This window comes from Anopheles gambiae, chromosome 3, assembly GCF_943734735.2.
Source record: "Anopheles gambiae chromosome 3, idAnoGambNW_F1_1, whole genome shotgun sequence".
Lineage (NCBI taxonomy): Eukaryota > Metazoa > Arthropoda > Insecta > Diptera > Culicidae > Anopheles > Anopheles gambiae.
Window position 1 is genome coordinate 67,087,299 of NC_064602.1, and position 27,141 is coordinate 67,114,439.

Consider the following 27,141-nt stretch of genomic DNA (forward strand, 5'->3'; position numbering starts at 1 on the left):
GTGAAGCGGGATTTGTCGGAGATCGGGTAGACACATGGATGGGAGGCTGCAGCCAGGGACCGAGCATTCTGGAGAATACAATGTTACAATGTTTGAAAAGAAGAAAATCAGAAGACATATAAAGCTTTAATTTTATTTATGCCTAGTCAATGTTTATGAATTTCATGCTTGTTACGAAAATATTTAAAATTTACCATGAATTCTAGTGTTTTTCGTTATGGCAATGTGCTCTGATAACGGTTTAACGGCTGTATGTCACCTGTGTATTGAACTGTCATTTCTCAACATCACGGATATACGGACAGCCGGATAAAAGGTACCCGAATATACGGCGTCTCACTGTATCTGTAAACTATATCAAATTTAAATCACATAATTTGCTAGTACGTGGTGGTGAATCCTAATATATGAAATCAAACACTGTATTTTTATTTCTGAATTATTAAATCGAACTTTTATTTATTTTTCAACATTTCAAGAATTCAAACACACGTTGATTTGTTGTTGATATCCTTGACAGCATGAATCAAAATAAGTTTATCAAAAGGGAACTCTATCGAAATTGAATTATTTCCTTCTAATTATTGTTTTAGCAGAGTTCTTTACAGCAGAGTTCTACCCAGTTCTTTACAGCTTTTATTTCAGTATGTAAATATAATCGAATGATCAATTCAATTCAATCAATTGTTATGCCAAATCAGCCCATCGAGGTTATTTCATTCATGATTATCGCCTGTTAGTACTATAGGTGTATTACAAACAACCAGGCGTCCGCTTTAGCCAACTTCATATATACGCTTACGTCACGTGCACGCCACGGCTGAATAAAGACTCACACACGCAATCTAACAACTCATACCAACGCTGGTATCATTAGTACTCCAACCTACACACAAAAACAAAGGGAAATCCCATGACATAGACCCCCGGGTCTTATGACTCACCGCTCCGCAATAGCGGCATAGCAAACCCAAAACAATTGGGGAGTGTGAAAAACTTGCTCTCAAATGTCTGCAAATATTGATACAATTGAGTGCAAATAAAAGCCTTGGGATAAACTTAGCTAAATTAGTATCAGTAGAGAAAGATGCTTTCTTGCTTCTTACAACACCGGCAATGTTTGGCAATAAAATGAAGCAGGTGGTCGCCCATATGCTTCGTAATACGTAAAACTTTGTTAGTATGTGAGTTTCATAGTAGTAGTGAGATCTAGTTAAACGAGTTCACGGTGGGCTTGTTTTGCTAGAATTATGATCAAAACTATATCTAAATATTTTTTTACTAAATTTTTACTATAATTTTACTTTATTTTAAATTTAGTTTACTCATTTTAAATATACAAGTAACGCAATGCATTTTTATTAGTTTATTGTAGGAGAGGCATACTGCCAACATTATCAAAAAGATGAATCTAATAGTTTTGGTTTGAAATAAACTAAATCGCTCAAAACACGTAAAATGTTTTCAGTAATACAAAAATGATAAAATAAATAAGCTTTATCTGATTAGATTATTGATGCGTTTATTTCATGCAAAATCTATGTTGTACCTTTGGGCTTTCGTGACTTTTCCATAAAACTATAATATCAAACCGTGAGCTCTTCGTATGATAATAGCTTGTAGTACAGCAAATATTCTTATTCTTATTCTTATATTAGAATAGCAAGATATACTATATGTGTACAAAACTATTTATTTTGCCTATAATCTCTTTCAACAAAAACTAAAACTAATTTTTTAATACTGAAACAAATTTTTCACAAACCTTTGCCACATTTTACCACATTATCTGTTCTAATGTGCCCATAGTTCGGTGCAAGTAGCGTTCTCGAATACACGTTCATTCGGCATTTATCAGCGTGACTGACCGCATGCCGTGTGAAGAGGTTCCAGTTTGTTAGTCCAAAATCGTAAATACTGCTTCATGTTTTCGTACAAATTTGTTTAGTGTGGGACGTCCCTTAAATTAGTGTTTAATACGAATGGTGCATTGATTGAGAGGATACGGTTCTGTGACTCATACAATAGTGAATTTGGTTTAATTGTTCAATTTTGTGAATTTATTTTAAATAAGTTAAACATTGTGATACATTGTGATGTGACCTAAGCATCAAACTTATCAATACACGGTTTCTCTTCTTATTAGTTTCACCTCGTTTGTGTTCATCCAGCTGTGGACACATATTAGACCTTTGCTTCTCTCTCACACTGTCCTGCTGTCTATCAGACGTAGACAATTGTTATCGCTCTCGCTTGCTATAGCTGATGTCAAATGCTAGCAAGAATGTTTGCAACTTTGCACCGGTGACTCATCGCCACAGAACGTCTGTGTGTTCCCGAACATGTGTGTCGTTCTATTCTCTCGCCGCTATATGGTTGTCGTTGGTTCTGTGTTTAGTGTAAAAATTTGCTCGCAACAATAACGTACCCGATTCACGTTTCCGGAAGTTGGTGTTGTTGTGCATAGTGTAAATAAAGCTTAAAATATAAGCCATCAACATCGAGAAGTAAACAAACAAATGAACCACGCTTAATACAGTGGCAACACAATAATTGCAATGCATCGTACTGTGATAAGAGTTCTTATTGCCCAATTGAAAAGCAGACACCATTCAATGTTTTGAGTAACCGGCCGGCGAGTTGGATACTACTGGACAATTGTTTTCACTAAGACAAGACACGGCCAGAGAAAATGTCCCGCACCGACTATGTGATTGTAAAGGTAAGTGTAGCTGGGTGTCTAGACTGCCATGGTGGTAAGGTAATCTCGGGACGTGATTTATTACCCAGTCGAGAGTGGTAAATTGAATTTGGGGATTTACACTGAATCCTCCATACGGAATATTTAAACAATGTAGACGTCCCAGAATGGGCGATACGATTTATTTGAGCAGGCTGGACTGGAAATAGCTTACACTCTCTGACCATTCTTTACAGCCTGACCATGGCTTATGATGTTTTTGGTTTGTTTTTCAATTGTTTGTAATCTTACAAAAACGAAAAGAAGAAAAATGTCTTCTACAACAAACAAACAAAATTGTGATCACATGGTACTATTCGATTGTAATGCACTGAAAGCTCCCCAAAATTGAAGATGATATATTTAAGAGTTGAAAATCAATTCAAGACAACTCAGTGTTTCATTATACGCAAAAATAAGTAATATAATTGAACATGAAAAGTAATTGAAATTATTTATTAGAGGCCCGGGGATACAGTCGGCAACTCGAATGAATAAATACCATCTCCATCGTAGGTTCAAGCCTTAAATGGACCGTCCCCTCGTAACAAAAACTGACTATCGGGCTGCGTGCTACAACTAAATCAGTATAGGCCTAAAACTCAACGCCTGTATAGGCCAGCATGACCGCGCAAGTCATTATGCCAAATTGGCAAATGTATACAAATGATGGTCTTCAAGATTATTATCAAGTTATGGAGTTTAAGGATTAATAGAAATAAATAATATGACTACTACAACGGGGCAACATTTTAAAAGAAAAAAGAAGCGTGATGGTGGTTCAAAATACATTTTTAATTTTATTTAACTGCATTTGCACTGTGATTGCAACTAATCGAAACTAAACATACTAGATTATCCATACGAATTGGTACGGAAAATTACCACAAAACAAACACAACAGAATAAAAAACTCACTAAAGGTCAAGAAAAACAGTTAAAAGCTGATATTACGGGATTGGATATCTTACAATATGTGTAATTTACTCTTCCTAGGACCGATTTTCTAGTATAGTCGTCAACTTGCACGAATTAACAATATACCTGCCATGTCACCAATTGTCTACTCATAATCATCATAACACAAGTTACACAACTTAAATTTGAAATTTGAAAATATGCTCGAACCATTTTACGTGAAGAGCCAATTTGAAAAATCAAACATAAAAATTCAAAAAGTTATTTTGACAAACCTAGACCAACCAACTAGGGATAAGAACCAACCTATGAATCATTTTGTTTTACGCTCACGTAGGTCATACAATTATCACACCTTTCTCGATTATACACTTCACACAATCGTGTTTACAACCACTTCTTCCGAAAAAAAACATCTAAAATAAATAATCATGAGGTCAAATAAAATGTAAGCATAGTTACTGATACTGGCCATCCAAAGTATGAGCACCCAGACAAGCTGTCTGTGAAATCTTATATGATATATGATATGATGGAACAACTTCTATTCTTTCACAAAGTCTCGTCCCAACTGAAAAAACCTCCCGTTTGAGATCACGCAATGAGCTTACCCCGATGTTATGCAGACAATAGACTGGTTTTAGGCAAGTCCTTTGAAAGTAATGAATAATTTGAAGGTTGTACAAGACTAAATAACGAATTTTCGTATCCCGGTCTGCAGAAAAAGATCTCGTTACCAATTCCTTTTTACAGACACTTTCATGACACAAGCAGACGGCTACCGGCGACTTTATAGCGGTCTATGAGAACATCGATAGTGAAGTGGGAGGAAAAAAATATCGGACTAGGATTACATTCCTTAACTATGTATGTAACAACAGCAAATATTTAGATTCTGCCAAAAAATCGTTGTTGAGCTTTTTGTGTCGCTTTTGTTTGATCGGATCAGGTTTGAACCGTTGTTCACAAAATTGATAAGGTTCTCATGGCAATTTCAAAATAATTTTTGTAAAACTTTTTACATACTTTGGTTTGCATTTTTAAAACAATCATTACAGGCAAAAAAAATTTTTTTTGTGATTTTTTTTTATATTCGAAAAAAATATATTTTGATAATTACTCTATAGTTGTGGTAGGCACTGTACGTTTTTATTTGTATTGTTAGTAGTGAAGTAGTGTTTGATTTGAATCTTGCATATCAAGAGTAAATTTAATTTTCAAAAGAATGTGCTGCTTGTTGAATTAAGTTGAAGTTTAAGCGTAAAACAGTGAATCTATAATTTGCAATGCAGAAATTATGTGATCTATTTTGTTTTTTTTTTATAAATCGCTATTATGCTAGTAAAAGATACAAATATCTTTAATCGCTATTCTACATTGAGTGAAGTTACTGTTCTGAGCGACATTTGTCATGTATATTACCTTAGAAAGATTTAGTTATCTATTCTATAGACATACTGGTTCCTACAAGACCGAACGGGATCACTTCTCATCAAAACGACAGATCAGTAAAAGGTTGCGCATCAACCGCTGTAGAAGTGTCTGATACTGCTCTCGATCTTGCGCCTTCGTCTGCCAATCCGTTATCCCGGCTTTCATGGCAGACGCCTCCTTCTGTCGCCTTCTCTCGTCCATCCTTCCGGGGGCCCTTGTCGCTAGTACTCTGTCCATACGGCATACTATAGAATGGCGAACTACGAGGCCTCTCAATCGGCGGGGCCCCAGGCGACCGCCTAGTCCGCCTACCGTTAGATCCGCCACTGGTAAGGCGCCAAAGCACTTCACAGGTCATAGGTTATTCCATAGACTTGGGTTAAATTACTGTACAATTCTTCCATGATCTCTGTCTTTAACTGTAACTTTTTGTACCCTTGCTCAGGCAAATATGGTATCCAATCGAGCTACGATCTGTCACTTAGAATCAAGAAATTGATATTACTCCAACACATTCTGAACATTCCACCAGTTGGTGGAAAATGTCAACCGTAATTTCAAATCACCATTGACGTCACGATCAGCAAAAACATCGCCAACGCGCCGACACTGCAATAAAACTCCCGTTCAACAAATTTCAACAACAAAGCTCGCGAACGCTCGATTGATTGTGATTTTCTCTCGCTGGCGAGCGTTTTTGAAAGGCGGAATCACATTTCGAGCGAGGGATTTTGAGGGTTCAAGATAGCCGCCAAGAAGCACGCGGTGATGTGTGATTATGTCGGTAAACACACTTAAATGGCCAAAAAACACTCCGCCACCCCCTCCGCCTTCCCACACATTCATCCCAAGGGCTCCTACATTTCATTTGTGAGCCAAATTTGCATCTTTGCTCCGTCGTCTCACTTGCTCATATGAGTTCCACTATTGCATCAGCTGATCCGGTTGTGGCCTTTTATGTACTGTCTTCATTCGCTGGTGACCTTCACGCTGAGGAAATCGGGTAAAGCCGGCATTGAAGATTTAACGGTGCTTTTATTAATGTACACCTATTCATGGACAAACATTAAGCTATAAAATATCACTAGACATTCGAAATATGCAAAAAAATCGTTTACCAACTTGACCATTGCTGCAAATGTTCACCACTATTGAACAGCTGTCAAATGTATACGCACGGTTAAGCCACCCGCCGGTTAATCCGCCCCCGGATAATCGACGATCTACTGTGTTTATTTTGTGCCACTTCTGACCCGGCCATTCGCGTGCCATGCCGATTGATGGTTACGAAGCTATATCAAACAACCGTAGGTGTAGGTGAAACTCACAAAAGTAAGAACAATTTTGAACATGTTTCATGCATGATCAAAACGAACGCTGTAGGCGAGTAAAGTACGGGTAGAGAAAATGAGCGAGATGCAGCTATTTTCGAACGTCAAAAACCCTCGCCTTGCCCTGCGGGAAACACAAACAAAGAACTTCTACATTCCACGAAACGTCATCCAACAAAACACCTCAAACAGTTCAGAGAAAAATTAATAAATAATATAAACACTAAATAAAAAAAGAGGTTTTCGAAACAGTGCTAAGTGCGGGTACGGTTGCGCACGGCTTTCCCTTCATGTACATCAACGTACGAACAGCGCAATCGAAACGTATCGAACTTGCAAAAGAGGCCTGAGTAGGGAAATGATCCGTGATTGAATCCGATTGTGCATGCGCAATTCTGGAAAGCAATAGAAGCCGTACGCACAAATCGCGCAGGGCCGAATGTACGACGGGAGACCTTCTATTTTGGAGTATGATGCGCCTTTTGCTGTGTGTAGATAAGTAAATAAGCAAAAAGTTTGGCTCAAAACACGAATTGGTAAGCATTACAGGTGTTTTTTTTTGTCTCCTTGCCCTCCAGTGTGTAACTTTTCCAAACTGATAGCAATGATAATGAACAGCGATGCGAATAGTGCCCCTTCCATGGCGTCAAACGTCAATTATGTTCAATAAGAGTGTATCTTTTCTGTGATAAAGAAGATTCCACCTTGAGAGATTGTATGGCATTGGATGATTAACGTGATGTTAGAATTGTTTCCCTCAGTTTCGTTTTTGCTCGCACAGCGAAACAAACATTTGGTCATCAATTAAATTAATAATAAATCTACTAATCAAGGACAGTTTGATTTCACAATGGATGTTTCATTTTTTTTCGTTTTGTCTCTTTTTTTAGACCAAATCCTACATCCTTAGGATGAATCGGGAGGAAAATCTGTGCTGGTTTCATGGCAAAATCTCGCGTGAAGATGCGGAAGAGATTTTGCGACGGGGTAAGCACATTTCCAAGCGAAATATTTCCCATTTAAATAACATTTATCTAATTCTCATCCGTTTAACATTCAATCACTCACACACAGAGGGCAGCGATGGTGTGTTTCTGGTGCGCGAAAGTTCCTCCTCCGAGGGAGACTACGTGCTGTCGGTGCTGTTCAAGGGCGAGGTAGTACATTACGCCATCCGGCGCCACGGGGACGATGCGTTCTTTTCCATCCACGATCACACACCGATCCATGGGCTCGATTCGCTGATCGAGCACTACCAGAAGGATAAGGGCAATCTGGTGACCCGGCTGCAGGTAATATGCCGAAGCGATCCTCCGCCGCACGACGTGCGCAGCCACGGCACCACGAACCTGCTGCACCGAGCGACGAAGGAAAGCAACTACACGGTCGTGTCGGAGCTGCTCAAGTGTGGGTACCGGAACATTGACTCCAAAAATCAGGACGGCCAAACGGCGGTCCACCTGGCCTGTCTGCACGCGGACGACAAGATTCTGCTGAAGCTGATCGAGCGCGGCGCAAACATTAACAGTCGCGATGCCAAAGGCAACACACCTCTGCATGTAAGAGCAAGCAAATGAAAACTATTTAAATGATGTGCTATAACGGTCTGCCTTTTACTGCTTTTCAGTACGCTTGCGCGAAGCGGAATGGGTTGGAGATGGTGCGAATGCTGATTAAAGCTGCAGCCAGCCTGCAAGCACGGAACAGCGAAACCGGTTGGGTGCCACTGCACGAAGCGGCCGACAATGGCAACATCGAAGCCATTCAGGAGCTGCTAAGCCATCGCGTACCGCACCGACCACGCACAAACTTTGGCGAAATGCCATCGGATCTGGCTCGCCTTCGCGGCCACTACCAGGTGGTCGAGTTCCTGAACGCATACGAACCGCAGCGACCGCTGACGCACCGGGATCTCTGGTACCATGGCACGCTTGAGCGTACGGCGGCTGTCGACTACCTGAAAGACTTTGCCGTCAAGTTGCTGCCCAATCTGGCGCATAGACAGCAGCAGCAGCAACCGGACCGCGACGGCAACAAAGAGAACGGCGAGTGTCTGGATGGGCTGGAGCAGTCCACCTCGGGCACGTATCTGGTGCGCTACTCGGCCAAACAGAACGTCGACGTGCTGACGATGCTGTACGACAACGAGCCGAAACATTTCATCATCCAACGGCAGCAGGACTGGCTGTACATTGACGAAGGCCCGTACATGAACTCGCTCGAGCATCTGATCGAGCACTATACGCGCTTTTCGGACGGTTTGCCAATCAATCTGCGCTTTCCCGTTACGCCCGGACCAAAGCCACCGATACCGGCGTTCGCCACGATACCGAAATCGAAACATCGAATGCATCGTACCGATGGTACGACGGCCGCACTTCCATCGTACGGCGGCTCGGCTCATCACAGCACGAACGGCAGCGGGTCCCTGCTGACGGCCGGGCTCACAAGCATGTTTCGCAAGTCTAGTGAAAATCCTACCACAGCCACAGCCACCCTTCCATCGAAGGGAATGCCCTCAAGGAACCTTTCCGTGCCGAACGATGCAATGCTGCAGATGAACCGGGTAGGTTTGTTCGATCGCAGCCCCGAGCGGTGTGCACCCGAAACGCCGCGACGCAATTCGAAAGGACCAACGTCGCCCAACACCCCGGACGAGCCAAAAACTAAACCGAGCGGCAGTAACGCCTCGCCGACTCTCAAGAAAACGCTCATGGACGGGATGAAGAGCTTGCGCAAGAGCAAACAGAAGCTGAAACCGGCTGCCGCCGATCCGGACGGTGGGTCAGGCACTGAAACCAACTCTTCCTCTGCCTCGCTAAACGTGTCTTCGATCGAGCCCACCGTGAGTCCTTCGAAGTTGCTGCAGCAGTTGAAATTTTCCTCCGACTTTAACCTCGTCGCGAGCTGTGCGGCGGCCGATGATATCTACAAAATCCCTACCAACAACTGTGCCATCGTCGATATCGACATCGGTGAGCCACCGGTCGTTGCCGTACCCGCACTGTCCACGTCACCCCCGGTGGCTGGCCTGCAGGATGATTCGGAACTGCCACCAGCGATCCCGCCCAAGCTGTCGGCGCCCTTGCTCGATTCCGTAAACAACAACAACAACAACGAATCCGCCACACTGGACTATTTCACCCAAAGCGACGATCCACTGCGGTCCGACACGCTGCCGGACGATGCAGGTGAGGACATTTATTTTGTGGAAGCACCCATTCCACCACCAGCGCGGGCGTGCCTTGAAGCTGCAGCCGCCGCTGGTGGTGCCAGCCTGCTCAACAACAACAACACAGTGACGCCAGACGATCCGGCCGCTATCCAACCCGCACGCAACGCGCCAACCAACTACATCATGACTAAAACGGTACCCATCTTCAGCAGCGTCTCGGTGGAAGAATGTCAAACACCGACCAGCCCAACCTGCGGTGGCCAGATGCGTGCGAGCAAGCTGTTCGAACGGCTCGACTCGAACCAGTCGTCCTTCAGCCGGGCTAGCGTGCTCAGTGGCGAGAGTGTGTTTTTCGCCATGTTTCAACAGCAACAGTCGTCGAACACGGCCGCACAACCCGAGGGACCGAATTACTTCATACCGAAGGAATGCATCCATGCCGAGACGGTGCTCGGGCGCGGTGAATTCGGGTTCGTTTATCAAGGCTTCCTAGACCCGTGGCCAGTCGATATCGCCGGAGGCGGCTACCAGAGCGGCGGAGTGGCGCACAAAACCTCCCCGCCTGTGATGATGGGACGTGTCCCGGTGGCAATCAAGAAGGTGATGGACAGCCAGGAGCGGCGCGATCGGACCGATTTCCTGCGCGAAGCTAGCGTGATGATACGGTTGCGCCACAACTGTATCGTGCGGCTGATCGGCATCTGCAAGGGGCCGCCATTGATTATGGTACAGGAGCTGATTTCGCTCGGCTCGATGCTGGTGTACATTACGAAAAACAAGGCTACGATCAATCCTAAGCAAGAGATGATGATTTGGGCAGCACAGATTGCCAGTGGTAAGTAAGCGTGTGGGGAAATAGGTTTTTCATGAGCTCATGACATTTTCCCTTTTTTTCTTCTTCGCAGGCATGCAATACCTGGAGGAGAAACACTTCGTGCATCGAGATTTGGCGGCCCGCAATATTTTGTTGGCAAACAAGTATCAAGCCAAAATATCGGACTTTGGACTATCACGTGCAATCGGTGCCGGTCAGGAGTATTATCGCGCTAGTCAGGGCGGCAAATGGCCCATTAAATGGTGAGTAAGCGAAGACGATGAATCACTTTTTGCACTCTATTCGTTCAATGTGTGCAAAATATCATGATGCAGAGTGGAATTGGGTGTTTTTGCAACGATCGCTTTTGCGGCATGAAGAGCCACCATATATGCATATTTTGTTGTTAAATTTATGTTGTACCAAAATTAGAAAAAATGTATTATTTCTTAGAAGGACAAACAGCCGCAAAGGGTTAAATGTGGCTCTTATGCTGTTTTTTGATCCCCACTTTTTTGAATAATTTTTATCTTTTATTTTTATCGAATAATTATTTTACAACACTTTCTAACAAAATGTTAAATAACTGAAGATCATTTGTACATCTGATCATCAATATACTAATCGCACTGTAAACCCCTACCGCCCTTATTACCTCAGGTATGCCCCCGAGAGTTTCAACTACGGCACATTCTCGCATGCCAGCGACGTGTGGTCGTTCGGAGTTACGCTGTGGGAAATGTTTTCCTACGGTGCGCCACCCTACCACGACATGAAGGGGGCCGAGGTGATCAAGCTGATCGAGGAAGATCAGCGACTGTCCCGGCCGGACGCCTGTCCGGACAAGGTGTTCGAGGTGATGCGCAACTGCTGGCAGTACAATCCCAAGTTGCGCCCGACCTTCCGCTTCCTGCATCGCTTCTTCTCCGACGACATCGAGTACCAAAATCTGCAGGAACTGGTTGGGACGGGTGTTGAGATCAATGCCAACGCTACGACACTGACGCATGCTGGCGGCAGCAGCAGCAGCAGCAGCAACAACACAGCGACTATTACGACGGTAGAACCGACCGTTCCGGAAGTAGCAAGCGACAGTGACATCGGTGTGCCCTACTGAAAAGTGCACAACTACCGGCGGGCAGGTGGAATGACATGTCTATTCAATTATCCGTATTACTCTTCCGCAAAGAGCTTCTGTAAGGACTTGTTTAGGTTTAGGGTTGCACTGTTAGACGATCTATATCTATAGTATTGGCAAGTTTCTTGCAGGGTTTTGTTTTTCTTTTCTTTTTTTGGCACCGCTCCTTTAATAATCGATTACGCTCGCGCCTTTTATTTGGCCCCCCATTTCTCCTATAATTTATACAACAGCTATTTATTCTCTTGCGATCATTCCTCTTTCTATACCTGTTTTTTTTTTAAACATATTTTACTTATTATGATGCACCGTTTCCCCGACTCAGATTGGCACACGAATTGCAGTGCTGCAGATTTAACAAACGCGAAAAGAAGTATTTATTTAGGATCGCATGCACAAGTGTTAAACACATTTGCCCATAGCACAATGAGTTCAGTCAAAACAGTTATGCTTTTCATAGTCTTTTGTACGGAGACCACTATTTCGGCTTATTTGTTATCCATATCTTAGAGACGGATTCAAAACATATCTAATTGCCATTGGAAGAATGTGGATGAAGGGTCGTGAAGTAAACGCCAGAGTCCGTTAGAGGTATAGAGGTGCAGCAAGTAAAGGGTAAAGCAAGATAAAGCTCCGTGTCATATTGCAACCCCCGGGTGCCATGCTCATTATGGTGGTATTTCAGGCAAGTTGCTAATTATTAAACAGCCGCTCTGTTTACGACACTGAAAGAAACGTGCACATTTAACTATTATTATCTTATTCGCGTATTGTGTTAACCAGCGGTGCTAGTCCCTCAAGGAGATAGTCCACTTGAACAAAGGCGGAGGGGAAAATGCAAAAAATAATTCCTTGTTATTGAATTTTGTATTTCTCTTGATCTTTTATTAAATAGTGAACCATAAGATCCCGCTGAGGCGAAATTATTACTACGTAAATTCGAAATAACTCACTAACCATTGGCCATACAACGTAGAGCACTATTTAACGTATAACTACAAAGCCGCAACAAAATTAAACCGTCCGCTCGAGAGCGATCGTATTACTACAATACCCATACAGGTTGGCTGGCAAGTGGGGTACGTAAATGCGCGTGTACATAAAATGTCCTCCAGTCACCACACTTCGCTTAACAAAATGTAAAGTGCGCAAAAAGAAAGGGAGATAAATTTTAACTGGTACTAAATACAATGTAAACAGATGTATGCAATGAACTGTAATTTAAAATAGACGTCGTTCGTTCACTCTGAGCCGTATTGATAAAAAATAAAAAGATGGTTAAAAGGTAGATATAATCTGTTTTGTTTTTGCGTACACAAATTTAGAAAAAAAGACACGTTTTTAGAAGACAACAGCGACACTTACAAGAGCTTTATTACAGTACATCCTTACATTATGCAATGTGGGACACAAATGATCATTTTGTAACTTAAAAATGCCGTCTGGCGTATAACGGATGCCACACACGATCACGGAGGAGCGAATCTACATCTTAACAATTAAAAACACAAAATTCCGAACAGAGCTTGCCAATTTCCGAAAAGGATTCTTCACTACTACGACCTTCCCGCCGACTCGCTCTCTAAGCGATCTGAACACCACTCTGGGCGCAGTACTTCTGCAGCGCCTCCTGGTGATCGGCTGGAAGGGCCGCAATCAGTGTACGAACCTTGCCCCCGTTCGTCTGTGCCAGCTTGCCAAGGTTCTGGACCAGATGCTGGCGCACATTCCCAACGTCCGGCAGCGGGTCGACCGGCTTGGACTGGGCAAAGTTGAGCTGCGAGTAAGCGGCCTGGTAACCGGGCACGTCCTCAATTTCGATAAAGTTGTCCCCATCGATGGCCGACTCGTCCGGCGGCAGCTCAAAGATCTGCACCACCGTTTGCAGCAGCTGCGGCCAGAACAGGACGTACGGTTCGGCCAGCATTTCCGGACACTCGCACAGCAGCTTCGTGATGCCGACGGACACAATCTTTTGCTCGAGCTCGCCGGACACTTTGTTGATGTCGGGAATAAATACGCGCTCCACCACCATGCCAAACATTCTGCAAACGGATAAGCACGTTTTAGTAGAGAAACGTAGTTGATGTTAGGCCGCTTGAATCATACTTACTGCGCTTGAATGCTTTCGATCATCTGAATCAGCGCCTGCGGACCAACGCGAGCCGTGTAAAGGCAGAGAAAAACTATAAAGCTTCGCACAAACTTGGTCGTTTTGGAGGAACTAAGTCGCTGGAATAGCAGGGAGAAAATCTGTCGCATACTTCTGCCAAGCTCCTCGCTACCAAAAGAAAACCAAACAATATGAATTATTCAAAATTTGTGCCAAATCACATCGCTTTCCAAACGCATTTCCGAGTTCCTTATTTCCAATACTTACGCGGGATAGTAGAGGAGCAGATTTTGCAACAGATAGAACCCTTCGTGATCGTTGTTCTTGGAGGCAATCATCTTCTGGAACACACCCAGCACACCGTTCAGCTTGTCGTCGGCCGAGATTTGCGCCGAAGCTTGCCGCACAAACGCGCACAGCAACCGAATCAGTGGTGTCACGTTGCCGGGCCGCTCCCAGAGGGCGGGCGTCAGCAGGCAAGGGAACAGCGCAAGGTACGTGTCTGGAATGTTGCTCTTGCCCTCGCGTATCTCCAAAAACAGTGACAGCATCTGGAACACGTATGGCATGAATTCTGAAAGCAAAGAAATGATTTCAATGCAATTGAAAATGTTAAGAGAAAAATATGAAGCGGATGGTTTCTTTGAGCTGCACACTTACCCAATACGTCTTGCTGAAGGATGCCTTGGAATACGGGGAAAAGCGCCTCCTCGAACGAGCTGACCGCATTAGGATCGGCTTTGCAAACGAGTCTGTTGATATTAAAACAATTAAATATTAAATTGCATTACCACAAACAGCCCATGCCATGGTCCACCCCAACTTACTTTACAGAAAGGGACAGCGTTTCGAACAGATAGTGGTTAAAGTGTGGTTTCGATGGGTTCTTCGCAACGGTCGACAGTATGTCGGTCAGGCGCGGCAACACCACGATCATAAACGGCAGCGACGCTTCCTGTAGCGTGTTGAGCACCCGCATAATGCACTTCATAATGTACTCGTTCTCGTTCGATCCCTGCACGGTGATCGCCGCAAACAGGCCCGCAATCAACTCCGCACTCAGCGGCGATAGTATCTCCTTCGTCACGATCGGCTGCTTGTCCGGACCGCGCATCGTGAGTATCTTGTCGATCGCACAGGCCGCGTACGTGTGCACCACAACGCTAGCCGCACCGAGATGCTTCGAAACCAGCGGCATCGTCGCGACAATGATTTGCGGTCCCAAGATCGTCCGGAACGTCATGATGAACTTCAGCGCGTCCGCCTTCAACACCGGCAGCTGGTTAACGTCGGCCCGCTCCAGCTCGGGAATGATCTGCTGCTGCGTGAACTGGGGCAGCGGCACCAGCTCGGACGTCTGCGTAACGCCAAGCTTCTGCGTTTGGCCCTTCGAGGCCATCGACGTGACCAGATAGATGGCCGTATCTTTCGCCTTCCAGTTGGCGGCCGGATTTTCCGCGTACTTTGCCAGCAGCACCTGCAGGTACTGGCCGAAAATTTCCACAATCTTTGCCTCGAACTTTTGCAGCAGCGACTTCACCAGATCGCAGGCCGCCCGCCGGCGCGTCTCCACGTCCGAGCCCTCGATGTCGCGCCGGATGTACTCCTCCGGGTTGTCCTCGAACAGCTCCTCGTCCGACACGCGGAAGTCCATGTTCGGTATGATGACCTTCTCGCAGATGCTCGCCAACACGTTCGGATCCTCGAACAGATGGCGGTAGTGGGTTCGCTCCGCCACCGTGCTCAGAAAGCGCAGCGCATTCGAGACGAGCGCATCGTACTTGGTATGGATGTGCGATTTCACCAGCAGCTCCCAGACGGCCGTCACAAACTGGGGCATGTACGGGCTGAACTCTTCGTCGTACTTGAGCGCGTACATGCACAGGTTTTCGCAGATCTGCGACCTCAGATGCTCGAGCACGCCCGCGTCCTCGTCATCGTCCGTCTTCAGGCACGGCACGTCCACCGTCAGCAGCCCGTGGAACGCCTTCATCCACGTTTCCATGTTGTCTTCGAAAAATTCTGGCAAATCCTGCGAGTTGAGCGAAAAGAACACCTTGCACACGAGCACCAGCGAGTTGTAGATCACGCTCAGTGCCTCCTTGTTGCCGGCGTGTGCCTCCGCTAGCCCGAGCGTGGCCTGCAGCAGATCAGTGAGCGGTTTCGCCATCTTGTCCAGCACGTACTTGATCTCCTCCCACAGCTCCTGGGACTTGAACTCGTACCGGTACCGCTTGAATAGCGAGTGGGCCGTCTGCAGCACACCGTTGATGATGTGAAAGTCTCCGGTGGCAAACTTTTCAATCATCTCGTCCATCAGCTCCGGCCACTTGGTGGGAAAATCGTACTTGCCAATAATGCTGACCGCATCGCTCAGCTGCTTCTGGATGGCGGCCGGCGATTTCAGCATCATTGGCACGATCAGCCCCTTGATGCCGGTCCGGTCCGATTCGCTCACCTTGTTCGGCCCGTCGTTGTCCAGATGGAAACCCCAGTTGCGCTTGATGAAGTTCTTGAACGCGATTGCGGCCGCCACCCGGATCGTCATGTCGACCTGCGGCCGGTCGATCAGGTGCAGACATAGCAGCGGATAGTTTTGGCTCACCTCGATGCTCTCGATGAAACGTTCCGCTGGATGGAAGGAGAGGGGGACATTGTAATAACAACTCCAACACACGCCACAGCCATGACACACATGTGGCCCACGCATGACCCAAAGGCACCCGAAAGGTGATGAGTACGAGCATCAACACCCCCAACCTACCTGGACGCCGTACTTCCGGATCCGGATTCAGTGTCTGCTGCAGGTAGCTGGCCAACCGCTCGAAGTTGTTCTCGTTGATCTCCATTTTCCTCTGTGCTTGAGAGTGTGTGTTTCGCCGACAAAGACCCGCTTTACCGCCGTCTCCCGCCTAATGACGCGCTTCCTTGCACCGTATCAATTGCACCGAACGCGAAAAGGTATGTGTACCTTTGAAAAGCTAACAATAAATATTATGTACTTGCACGTTGCTGCGAGCGTTTGCGATTCCTCCGTGCGGATAAATTGTGCCGTAGTTCGTCTGTTCTGCGTAAAGTGGAGAGCGGCAAACAGCGGCGACCGGTAGTTTGGTGTTTTTTTGTGTTACTTTTGGCAAATTTGCGAGGTGCTGTAGCTTGACAGCTGAGAACAGATATTCACCACGTTTTTTTTTCTCCAATGTCCGTACAGAATCCGTTACAATTTCAAATTTAAATCTCGTTTTTTTTTGCTAAAATAGAAAGCAATGGAAATTTCGATAACTCGTTCATTTTGTTCAGAGAGTATACAATAGCAAAAATTATTTGCTTATCATATAATATCTAATTTGTGTAATTCGTGCTAAATTCACACGATCCACAACTCTGGTTAGGAACGCCTCGGAAATGAAACAGATTCCCAATTAACAAAAATATCCCTGAAATAACCCATGATGAAAACTGAATTTGCGGGCCGTCCAGCGGCACATACCCGGAAATTGTATTCTTGTCATAGGCTTATTAGACGATGGTAAGTTCTGTCCAAGGATAATGTATTTAGAAGGTTGATTTTTATCGCTTTTGCTGGGCGACATTGTGGGGGACATCTGTCAATCTCTACATACAAATTTCAATACCCCGCACCAGCCCTCCCCAATTTTTATACCGGAGCCCACGGAAGAGAAATGTCATGTCGAGAAATGTCATTTTGCTCTGAACAACTTCACCTTGTCATTTATAACACCTTGGTTCTGTCATTCTCGTTTGGTATTTTTCTGTCACCCATTTTCAGATTTCCTAAGCTTTATCACAAGCAATCAAGAAATGTGTATCTCTCACGTTGTTTTTATCAAACATCACAGTAACATCAAACAGTAAATTCAAATATTTCTAACGACTTTGACAGAAAAATCCTCTCCAAAGAAAATTGGAAATGAGCATGTCGAATTTCGATTTCCTGACCAGTTGTTATCTGTCAATTGCGATATGACAGAAAAATATCAAACAAAGGTGACAGTACTTTCCATCGTGTAATAAGCCTGTGAGAGCTTTCTCCTTCCCTTTGTACTGTTATATGGTTTCGTATTGAAGTTATGCATCGCTTAAACTAGAATGGCGATACGATTGCTTAAATACTAAACTCCAATATATACCACCAGCACTAAAGCAAGTGAGATTTGGACGGAAAGAAAAGGGCAGCAAAATAATGATCAATTATAAAACGCCATTAGTTGTTGATTGGTCGAGAGTTGTTAGAGAAGAGTTGTGTGTTGGTTAGGGCCGTATCGGTGCTTCGTCGCATGCTATTTAACCGCACATAAAATACAGTCATTATCCGATATACGCTATCGTACGGGACTGAGCGCAACAGCGTATCTCGAGTTTTCGCGTATAGCGGATTCCTATGGAAAAATAGTTTACACTACCGGTTCGAGGGTTGAAATATATCGCCATAGAGTTTTGCATTAAAGATTTTTGTCATAAAACAAGCATCTTTTGCACAAATTTAATGCAAAATTCATTAAGAACAGTAAGGAAATTCAAAAAGAAAATAAAATATTTCAAAAAATCAAAATATTTGCAAAAAACACATGGAGCTGTCAAATTTAGAGAAATCGCGTACTGCGGATTCGCGTATATCGAGTATCGCGTACTGCGGATTCGCGTATATCGAGTATCGCGTACTGCGGATAATTGCTGTATCGAATTCGACTTAAAATATCCCTACTAGCAATGAGAATGAAAAAGTGTGTGACTTTCAGGCGAGGGGCATGTAGAAGCATGGGGAGACGGTTGGAAATTCGCGGAATTGCTCGGAGGCGCGAGCGTGTTTTGGTTTCTACACAGTTTTTGCACTCACACAATTACACATGTGTGAATGTGTGCGTTCACTTTCAGCCTGCGCGCTCAGTTTGGTTTTCTCGCAGCGGCATGCGGGTATCGGTGTCTCGCTCGCACTAGTGCAGCGAGTGTTCCTCTGTGCGCTCCCCTTCTTGCCACCACACGAAATCGACAGTTCAGCTCAAGCGTTCGCCGTGAAAGGCTGCGCGCGTGTTAGCCTAAGTCCCGGGCGATCGAAGTTTCGCTAAGTGTTGAAGTGTTGTGCACATTGAAATGAAGCTGCGCTTTTCTTTCACCATTTATCTTAAATGTGTGATATGCGCTGCTTTATTTCAATGTTTATTTTTGCTGTATCGAACATCAACAACGGGATCCACGCAGTTTGACGGCTCTTTGAAATACGACGATTTTTTTATATTAAGAATTTGTGTGATTTTGTGGCAAGATTGTGTGAAGCTATGTGTGAAAATGCCCCTTTATTTGCAATAAAAGTGAAAAAATATAAACCAAGTTTGATGTGTTCAAGTTTTTGTTTTGATTCGGGTGCACCAAGTCCGAATGAAGGAAAGCGCACAGCGCGCTACGAAAGAAACGAGCCGGGAGGAGGGGGAGGGGGAGTCAGTCCAGCGCAGCGCAATTCGCTGGAATCAAGTGGGAGGGGGTACCAGTTCAGCGCTGCGCAAGCCGAAAGAAACGGGAAGGAAGGGGTATGAGGAAAATACTATGAAACAGCGCGAGCGAGCGTTCTTTACAGCGAGAGCGCCTCGTGTATTTTAAAGGCAAGCAAGAGAGCGCATTCTCTCCGTGGTAGCGCTCCATCCGCCATTTTTAATTCTCAGCCCAAAACAACGGACTTCGGATCCGTGCTTGGGCCGGACCCCCACCGCGTGTTTCTACCTACCCCTCGCCTGAAAATTTCGTTCTCTTTGTCTGTCGGGATTCGTTAACCAAATTTTGTTGTTTGGGAACGAAACCGCATTGCGTCACGGTGACATTCGAGTGGTGAATTTAGCCCACCTGTCAGATTAGCCCGATGGCGTCAGAAAACGCGGTTTCTTGCTGGCGTTCTTGATTTGTTGATGCCGATAAGATCAACCCGGGCCGAACAATTCGCGAGCCTCACATTCCACATCATCAACGATCGCTTCAATAATATAATAACCGACAGAAATCCTCGCGAAAAACTACACCAAGCGCTGCTGACATGCTGAAAACAAGCTCCACATCGAACGATAACGGCAGCAGCATCACCAAGGTCAGCGAATGTAATGTTGTCGATGAATCACCGTCGTCTCAACGTCAACGCGAAGGTCAGCAACCACCACAAACCGAACAAAGCACGGCCGACGGCGGCGAAATATGTTACGATCTGGCCCACTTTCGTACCGTGCGCGTGCTGAACAATAACAGTACGCACAAGTGTGTCGCCCTGCTGGGGCGTTTTAGCAACCTCTCGCCCGACCAGCAGGCCATCGTCGTGCTCGAGAAGCGAGCGTTTACCGAGGCTGAGATTACCACCACGCCAGCGGAGCGTGAAAAAAGTGCTCAGCACGGTGAAAGTGAAACCGAGAAAAGCGAACAGCAACCGTCTAGCGAGCAGGGGCGAACGTTTTTCACGACGTCATCACGTTTGCACAAGGAGTTCGTGAATGACGTATATGGCAATTTCCTCTGCACCGTAGATCCGGAGCTGAATCGTACGTAACGGAGTGTTGGTGCTACTGTGTCGCAAAGGTGATAATGAGTTTATTTTTGCTGTATCTGCTTTCAAGGTTTAAAAGTGTCCATTATCTATCCTGCCTCGGAGAAACATATCGTTAAGCATACGGCTCAGCATCGGTATATGATCGAGGAGACGATCGACCAGTACAATAAAATTACATTGCCCCATCTGGAAGAGGAGCAGTTAAGTTTGGAGGTTTGTCGTTTGACGTTCCAGCTCGTTTGCGTAACGAACTTCATCTCTCTTTTTTGCTTTTCTCTCCTGCAGTGGCTTTACAACGTGCTTGAACATCGCAAAGAGAAGGAGCGCATCCTGTACGAGGATCCCTGCGACGAGAACGGTTTCATTCTGCTGCCGGACCTGAAATGGGACGGCAAAACGGTTGAACAGCTCTACCTTCTTGCACTGGTCCGTCGTCGTGGCATTCGCTCACTGCGCGATCTAACCGCAGCCGATCTGCCCCTGCTGCGCAACGTGCAGACGCGCGGAATTGCTGCGATCGAGAAGCGGTACGGTATCGGGGCGTCACAGCTGCGCATTTACCTTCACTACCAGCCCACATTCTACCATCTGCATATGCACTTTACCTATCTGCGATACGATCCACCGGGCGCGGGCTGCGAAAAGGCACACCTTTTATCGACGGTCATCAACAATCTGGAGCTGGCGGGGGACTATTATCAGCGCGCTACCCTTTCCTATACGCTAAAGGAGACTGACAAGCTGTACGGCAAATTTCTGCTTGCGCAGGAAGCAGCGGACGAACCGGTAGCAAAGCGCAGCAAAACAACGGTTCTGGACGAATCGCAGTAATAATAGACTCGTACTTCAAGTAATTCCTTAACGATCGTTCCAACATCTTGAACGGATCTGTATACAATATAGTGAGCACAGCCCTGCAAAATGATCCCATCCACGGGTAAGATCGACCGACTGCTGGTGGAACTGCGGCCCCGGCTACAGTGTGCCAACTTCTTCATCTCCTTCCCGCGCAAGTTTGTCGACATTGAGTCGACCACCATCGAGCTGGCCACCGATCGGATCACGATCGTGATGAAGGGCGAGCGCGAACGGTACGAAATCCGTACCGGCGACTACTTCCAGCTGCACACGCAAACGCTCAGCTCGCTCGTAATTAAAAATCGATACATTTGCTTCCGCGTAAACACCAACGAGAGTGTGTTCGGGTCCGAGCGATTATCCACCGGTCAGGAAATGCCGGGAAGCGACCAGCACGAAGAAAACTTCCGATTAGCTTGCAATGTGCAGCCAGGCCAAAGGTACCGAGTGCTTTGCAGTAATTGTGCCGGACCGCTTCAACAGTCGGCCGACCTGGCCGGTGATCCTGACACTTTGTTCCAGCGCGTACTGGAGTTACCGTCGGAGCAGCTCGATACGGACGATTGGTTCTGTCATCGGCATGATCATCAGCCGTCCGAGGGCGCACCGGAACCTTGCCACGGGCGACAACAGGGAGAACCATCTTCCCAGCTTTCGACAAAGTTTGAACCCCAACCGGGCGATCTGTTCTACGGCACATTCTACGCCCTGCTGCACCGGAACGTTTTGCAGCGCGTCCACGTGCGCAACGATCGCTTCGTGTACTGCAAGCGCTGCCTGCAGTATCTTGGATCGACGCGAAAAAACCGCACCTCGGTTAAGCTTTGGTATGAAAATGTACGCTTTCAGCCGTCAGAACGATCGGCGATACCGCTATCCCTGTTCCGCACTGACGATGCGCTGGAACTGTTTCACCATCTCGTGCGCAAGACGGTACGGGAGTTTAACTTCGTCACCCATCTCGGTCTTCCGCCATCGATAAAGCTTCTGTTTGAGCTGCGCCGTCCTGGGATGCAAGGTGACGTGTTCTATCTGCTGATGCAAATCATGGACTGTCAGCTAAGCGTGTTCCGGGCGAAGCAAAAACGTACCGGATCCGGTTCGTCCGAATCCTGCTCGGATGATGTGGACGATTGTAGAGCTGATGGGAAGGAGGACGTAGCGGAAAATGTGGCGCTTGAACGGGTCGATCTGAAGAAAATCGAACATCAGGATGAAGCCAACCACGACGACGATGAAGGTGATGATGATGATGATGATGATGTATTTATTGACCACTCTTACCGGAAGCATACGATCAAGCTGGAACGACACCGGGCAATGAAACTGATGTATCAGTACGAAAAGTACGACGATCAGCCGCTGTTCGTGTTCTGGCGGGAGGACAGCAATGTGGTGAATCTGGAACTGTCCGAGCCAATGTTCAGTGCGGCGATTCGGTACCTGGACGCAAATTCGAGCTACGTGCCGGAATGTTACCGGGTGAATCTAGGATTTAGCATGAGCTATTTGGACATTCAGTAGATAACTATGTACAGAAGGAGGAGCAAAGGCAGCAAAATAACTAGAACGCTTGGAACCAAAATCCGATGGCTGTCGGTTTCTGTCGGAACCTTGATGGGATTTAAAAAATAAATGTTAATATACGTAGAATTTGAAGTGAAGGTTGAAGACTGAAGGAGAAAGTTGGCTCAAGAAATGAGAAATTTTGTCTGCAAATAACCTTCGGTGGACGGCATACGGGTGCTGCTGCTCATACGACAGACCTTGAAGCAGTTATGTCTCATGATAAGTAATTGATTAAACATTCCAACCAATACCAGTTAAGACATTTGCTTCTGCAAGATTAGAAGATAGGCACGTTTTTTATCAGTCAAGCATTCTTGAGGATTAGACAAACGTTGACGACACTATGGTTGAAGAATTTCGCATATTTTGAGTCAAATTTTTATGTTTTAAATTTTGTGAATAATTGTTTGATGAATTATACATTTTACGAGTTCGTTTGATAATTTCGTAGAATTTAATGCCCTGAACCAGCTATCATTCCAAATTCACCATACTGTCATACGCAAGCCAAGCTCAAGTCGTAACTCCGCTACCATAAACGCAACTTACCTGCCCGAATCAGCTTCGGCAAAAGTCATCAACAACGCACCCCTTGGGGTTGGGGAGGGGATGAGAGGTGATACCGCGTTGGAAGTTTGGAAAAGCGGGGGGTAGAAGGAGGAGGAAATCTTCGCTCACTGCTTGTTCGCTGCTGCTTCGCAATCCCGTGTGTCGGTCCGTGTAGTGCGTGAGACTGGGCTGCTTGCTGTTGAATAATCGTACCCATCGTCGAAACACCGTAAGGTCGACCGCTACACACTTTCTCCGCAGATAACGGGGTCCCACTTTGGTAGACGGAAGTGCCACGGGTTACTATAGCAGCAAACATGGAGGTAAGTCTGGTTTTTCGTGATGTGTTCGGTAGTACGAAACGTCGTGTAATTCGGGGCGCTTTATTTCTTTATTTGTTCGCCGGGTTGATAGATCGAATTTTTGGACGCCAAATCGTCGAAATCGCTGGGCAAGTGTCGCGTGTCGGGCGACACCACACTGCAAGCGCTCAAGACGGAGGTGCAAAAGCTGAAGCCTGCCCTGACCGTGCACCGCCAGTCGCTCCGGCTGGAACCGCGCGGCAAGCCGCCAAAGGAAAGCGAAACGCTGAAATCGCTCAATGTCGTGGCCGGCGGCAAAATCTACGTGCGCGATCTCGGCCCACAAATCAGCTGGAAGGGCGTCTTCCTGGCGGAGTACGCAGGGCCAATCTTTGTTTATATGCTCTTCTACCAGCGCCCTTCGCTCATCTACTCCAATGCGGACAATCCGATGAGTCTTACCGCCAAGTAAGTAATACGACTGGGAAGGTGCCGAACCGGACAAGGCAGGGCAAAATGCAAATGGGGCGGCAGCTTGAGGTGGGCTTTTCGGAGCATTCTCTCTGTAACCGCAGTTGCGAATCCAAATGGTGTGGTGAAAGGAGGGAAGAAAAAAAAGCGCCCGCCCGCTGTTACTTAATCGCTATCAAGAAGAAGTGGTTCGAAGTCCACGCATCGTCGTGGCGGGGTACGATAATGAAACTGCCGCACGGGTCGTTAATGAATGTACATACATTGCCCTTCCCGTGGGCCAGGTAGGCGATACAGTTGATATGGCAAAACACATTCATTGAACCATGCGCTTAAGTCATACGAAATTCGTGGCCGATTTTCTACTACTGCCGAAACATTTGGGATCTTTCTATTTGCTGTTTAAAACGGCAGACAAAAAATAGAAAGTTTTGTCCAAAACATTCCCTTAAAAATAACAAAGTAGGCCTTCATCTCTTGAAACGAGACAAGTTTGTGTCGTTCGTTCCGGCATTGCCCTTGAGTTAGAAACAGAGTTTTCAGTCTCCAAACGGAAGGTCTTTTTTGTGCGTGCAACCTGCTCCACCATCCGTGCCTTAGTGCGTCATGGACGCTTATTTGAACGATCAAGCGGGACGAAACATAAAAAAGCGCATAGGACACCTGCGCTTGCCGTCACGTCGTACGGCAAGCAAATATAATTTACCAATCATTCAAAAGCTTCTCCAATCCCTCCCAGCGCACAACAACCATTTGAATGCAGCATGTTCGTTCTCTGCTGCGGTGTGCGTGTGCTTGTGTGACGCAAGCAAAGTGTGGTTACTGTGAACGGTTTGTTTTTGCTATTGGCAAGTTCAAGGGCAGAACACGCTTTGCCGGCTCGCGTTCCTTTTTATGTGTACGGGCGGACATCAGCGATCACCGCTTTTGTATTATATTATTATTTATTGGTTAATCTTCAACGAGCCATATGGCCTAATTAGGGAACATTACAAAAAACATAAGAAAATCAAGATTTGTATCACAGTTCACTGTGGCCACGGCAGAAGCCGGAGACGTTCCTTGAAGCATTGCATTGAAATGTTAAAGTCGAAGAAATTTGAAACAGTGTTGAATACAGCCGACATACGGAACATAGGGTCTGACCGGCCAGCGCTGGAGCGAGGCCGTAGAGTCGCTCGAAAGCTATGTGGTCGGGATGGTGCATAGATATCGATGCGATGCAACAAAGGCGATGAGTCGATAGAGCCATTTAGCAAACCAGTGATGAAAGAGCGCTAATATTATACATTGTGGCTGCTGACTGGTCTTTGGATTTGATGTCATGTTTTATGGATAAGCGCATGTTCAACGAAATAGAATTTTTTATGTTATCAAGGTTTTCGGCTTATTATTTATTACAAAACTCTTGCTATAACAAGCTATTTGTGGCAATATAAATGATTTTTTTTTAATTACAAATTAAAAAGATAGAATCATTTCACAAAATTAAATCTCTCTGTATGCAGATCTGATCCTATTGTGGATCAAATAATAGATCAAATCTTTGTAAATAAATAAAACAATCAGGCAAAAAATAAGGCGAACGCAAGATAGCAGAAAATGTACCTACGGTTTCATGTTTTATTACAGAAGACTGCTCACTGCTAGGTATATTAAAGAGTTATTTATAGATATATTGTTTTCACTTAGCATGAACTTTTACAAAATTAATCAATATTCTGCCATTCGAATTTTCAAAATATTCCTTTAAGTCATATTTCTCAATCAAGTTTACAATTAATATCCCCCAATGCGTTCACACTTACCTCTAGAATTGCGGCTGCATGCTGGGTGGGACATTACACTAAGCGTCTTCTGGAGACACTTTTTGTGCACCGTTTCTCCCATGCGACGATGCCCCTGAGGAATCTGTTCAAAAACTGTTCGTACTACTGGGCGTTCGCTGGCTACGTGGCCTATCACGTAAACCATCCGCTGTTCACGGAACCTTCCCCCGCCCTGGTGTATGCTGGGTTGGCCACCTTTGTGGTAAGTGGTTATTCTCATTTTCTGGCCAATAGGTTAGTTGCTCATAGTTTAAAATTCTTTTCCCACAGGTAAGCGAGCTGGGCAACTTTTCCATCCATATTCTGCTGCGGAACTTGCGACCGGCAGGCTCGAACGTGAGGAAAATCCCCGTCCCGGATGCCAATCCACTCACGCAGTTGTTCAAGTGAGTGAAGAGCGCCGCATCACCACTACCCGATAAGCTTCCAATAATTTAATCTTCTTTTGTTTGTGCCGCTTTGATTTTTAGCTTCGTCTCGTGCCCGAACTACACGTACGAGTTCTTCTCGTGGGTCGGCTACACCCTGATGACGTCCTGCATTCCGGCCGGTTTGTTCGCGGCCGCCGGCATGTACCAGATGACCGTGTGGGCCCTCGGCAAGCACCGCAACTACAAGAAAGAGTTCAAAGACTATCCGAAGAACCGCAAAGCTATCCTTCCGTTTGTGCTCTAAGTTAATGGGCGATGGTTTACTAATTTACGAAGAACCAAAACAAAGAACAAACATAAGACAAAGCAGAGTCCGGGGTTAGAGAGAAAGAGAGAGAGATTACGTTTTGGTATTTTTCTACATTAAGCAAAGGGAGTGGGAATACGTTTCGAGCTATTAATTTAATGTTTGCCGTTTACTTATTAAACATAGCTGTTTCTTTGTTTGTTTTCTGCGGTTGAGGTAACATTTCCCTGCTCAGATGGAAAATTGTCACATTTATAAGATTTAGACGTTCACACATTTCTTATCATTTTTTTTTTTTTTTTTGTAAAATCATTCACGAAAGACAGCAACCAACCAAACAAGTTTTCTTGGGCGTTTATTAGGATTTCAAATATGAATAGCTTTTTGATTTACTGCTAATTGTTTGCAGTCACAAGATGAAGTGTGGTCATATCCCTTCGCAACAACATTCCTGGAGCCGCATTTATAAATTGCCTTAACGAAACATACTCAAGTTGAAACACATGGAACGTTCATTCCTTCGATCACATCGTTTTGGCAGAACTGTTTGGTGGAATATGACAAAAGGGCGGCATTGACAACACTTCACAGAAGTAGAGCTATATTCAATAAGAGGAAATGCAAAGCAGTGACAAAATAAATACTTTAAAGAATACAAAACAATACATCTTCTTTTCG

General features: G+C 45.5%; 5 protein-coding genes across 6 annotated transcripts; 4 read left to right on the forward strand and 1 right to left on the reverse strand.

Moving 5' to 3' along the window:
* The first annotated feature begins 1,847 nt into the window (after positions 1-1,847).
* Positions 1,848-12,845, forward strand: LOC1272509 (tyrosine-protein kinase Shark). 2 transcript variants are annotated; one of them, XM_061661310.1, is made up of 6 exons: positions 1,848-2,722; positions 7,314-7,410; positions 7,498-7,982; positions 8,051-10,433; positions 10,504-10,675; positions 11,073-12,845. In XM_061661310.1, the coding sequence occupies exons 1-6, from the start codon at positions 2,693-2,695 to the stop codon at positions 11,527-11,529; spliced, it is 3,624 nt and encodes a 1,207-aa protein (XP_061517294.1). In that variant the 5' UTR covers positions 1,848-2,692; the 3' UTR covers positions 11,530-12,845. The 2 variants fall into 2 exon arrangements, with proteins under 2 accessions (XP_061517294.1, XP_061517295.1); XM_061661311.1 differs by lacking the exon at positions 1,848-2,722 and adding an exon at positions 6,560-6,959.
* A 43-nt stretch (positions 12,846-12,888) lies between these two features.
* LOC1272510 (exportin-2) lies at positions 12,889-16,909 on the reverse strand. The gene is made up of 6 exons (XM_311424.3): positions 16,428-16,909; positions 14,491-16,294; positions 14,324-14,415; positions 13,931-14,237; positions 13,664-13,831; positions 12,889-13,595 (listed from the first exon to the last, which is right to left on the reverse strand). The coding sequence occupies exons 1-6, from the start codon at positions 16,510-16,512 to the stop codon at positions 13,133-13,135; spliced, it is 2,919 nt and encodes a 972-aa protein (XP_311424.2). The 5' UTR covers positions 16,513-16,909; the 3' UTR covers positions 12,889-13,132.
* Positions 16,910-19,518: 2,609 nt separating this feature from the next.
* Positions 19,519-22,315, forward strand: LOC1272512 (m7GpppX diphosphatase). Its single transcript, XM_061661315.1, has 3 exons — positions 19,519-20,199; positions 20,275-20,420; positions 20,493-22,315. The coding sequence occupies exons 1-3, from the start codon at positions 19,707-19,709 to the stop codon at positions 21,036-21,038; spliced, it is 1,185 nt and encodes a 394-aa protein (XP_061517299.1). The 5' UTR covers positions 19,519-19,706; the 3' UTR covers positions 21,039-22,315.
* On the forward strand, positions 21,129-22,718 carry LOC5668007 (uncharacterized). Its single transcript, XM_061661314.1, has one exon. It carries the CDS (start codon positions 21,129-21,131, stop codon positions 22,587-22,589), a length of 1,461 nt encoding a protein of 486 aa, XP_061517298.1. The 3' UTR covers positions 22,590-22,718.
* A 372-nt stretch (positions 22,719-23,090) lies between these two features.
* On the forward strand, positions 23,091-27,128 carry LOC1272513 (probable very-long-chain enoyl-CoA reductase art-1). Its single transcript, XM_061661316.1, has 5 exons — positions 23,091-23,506; positions 23,598-23,953; positions 25,771-25,987; positions 26,056-26,171; positions 26,256-27,128. The coding sequence occupies exons 1-5, from the start codon at positions 23,501-23,503 to the stop codon at positions 26,458-26,460; spliced, it is 900 nt and encodes a 299-aa protein (XP_061517300.1). The 5' UTR covers positions 23,091-23,500; the 3' UTR covers positions 26,461-27,128.
* The last annotated feature ends 13 nt before the right edge of the window (positions 27,129-27,141 follow it).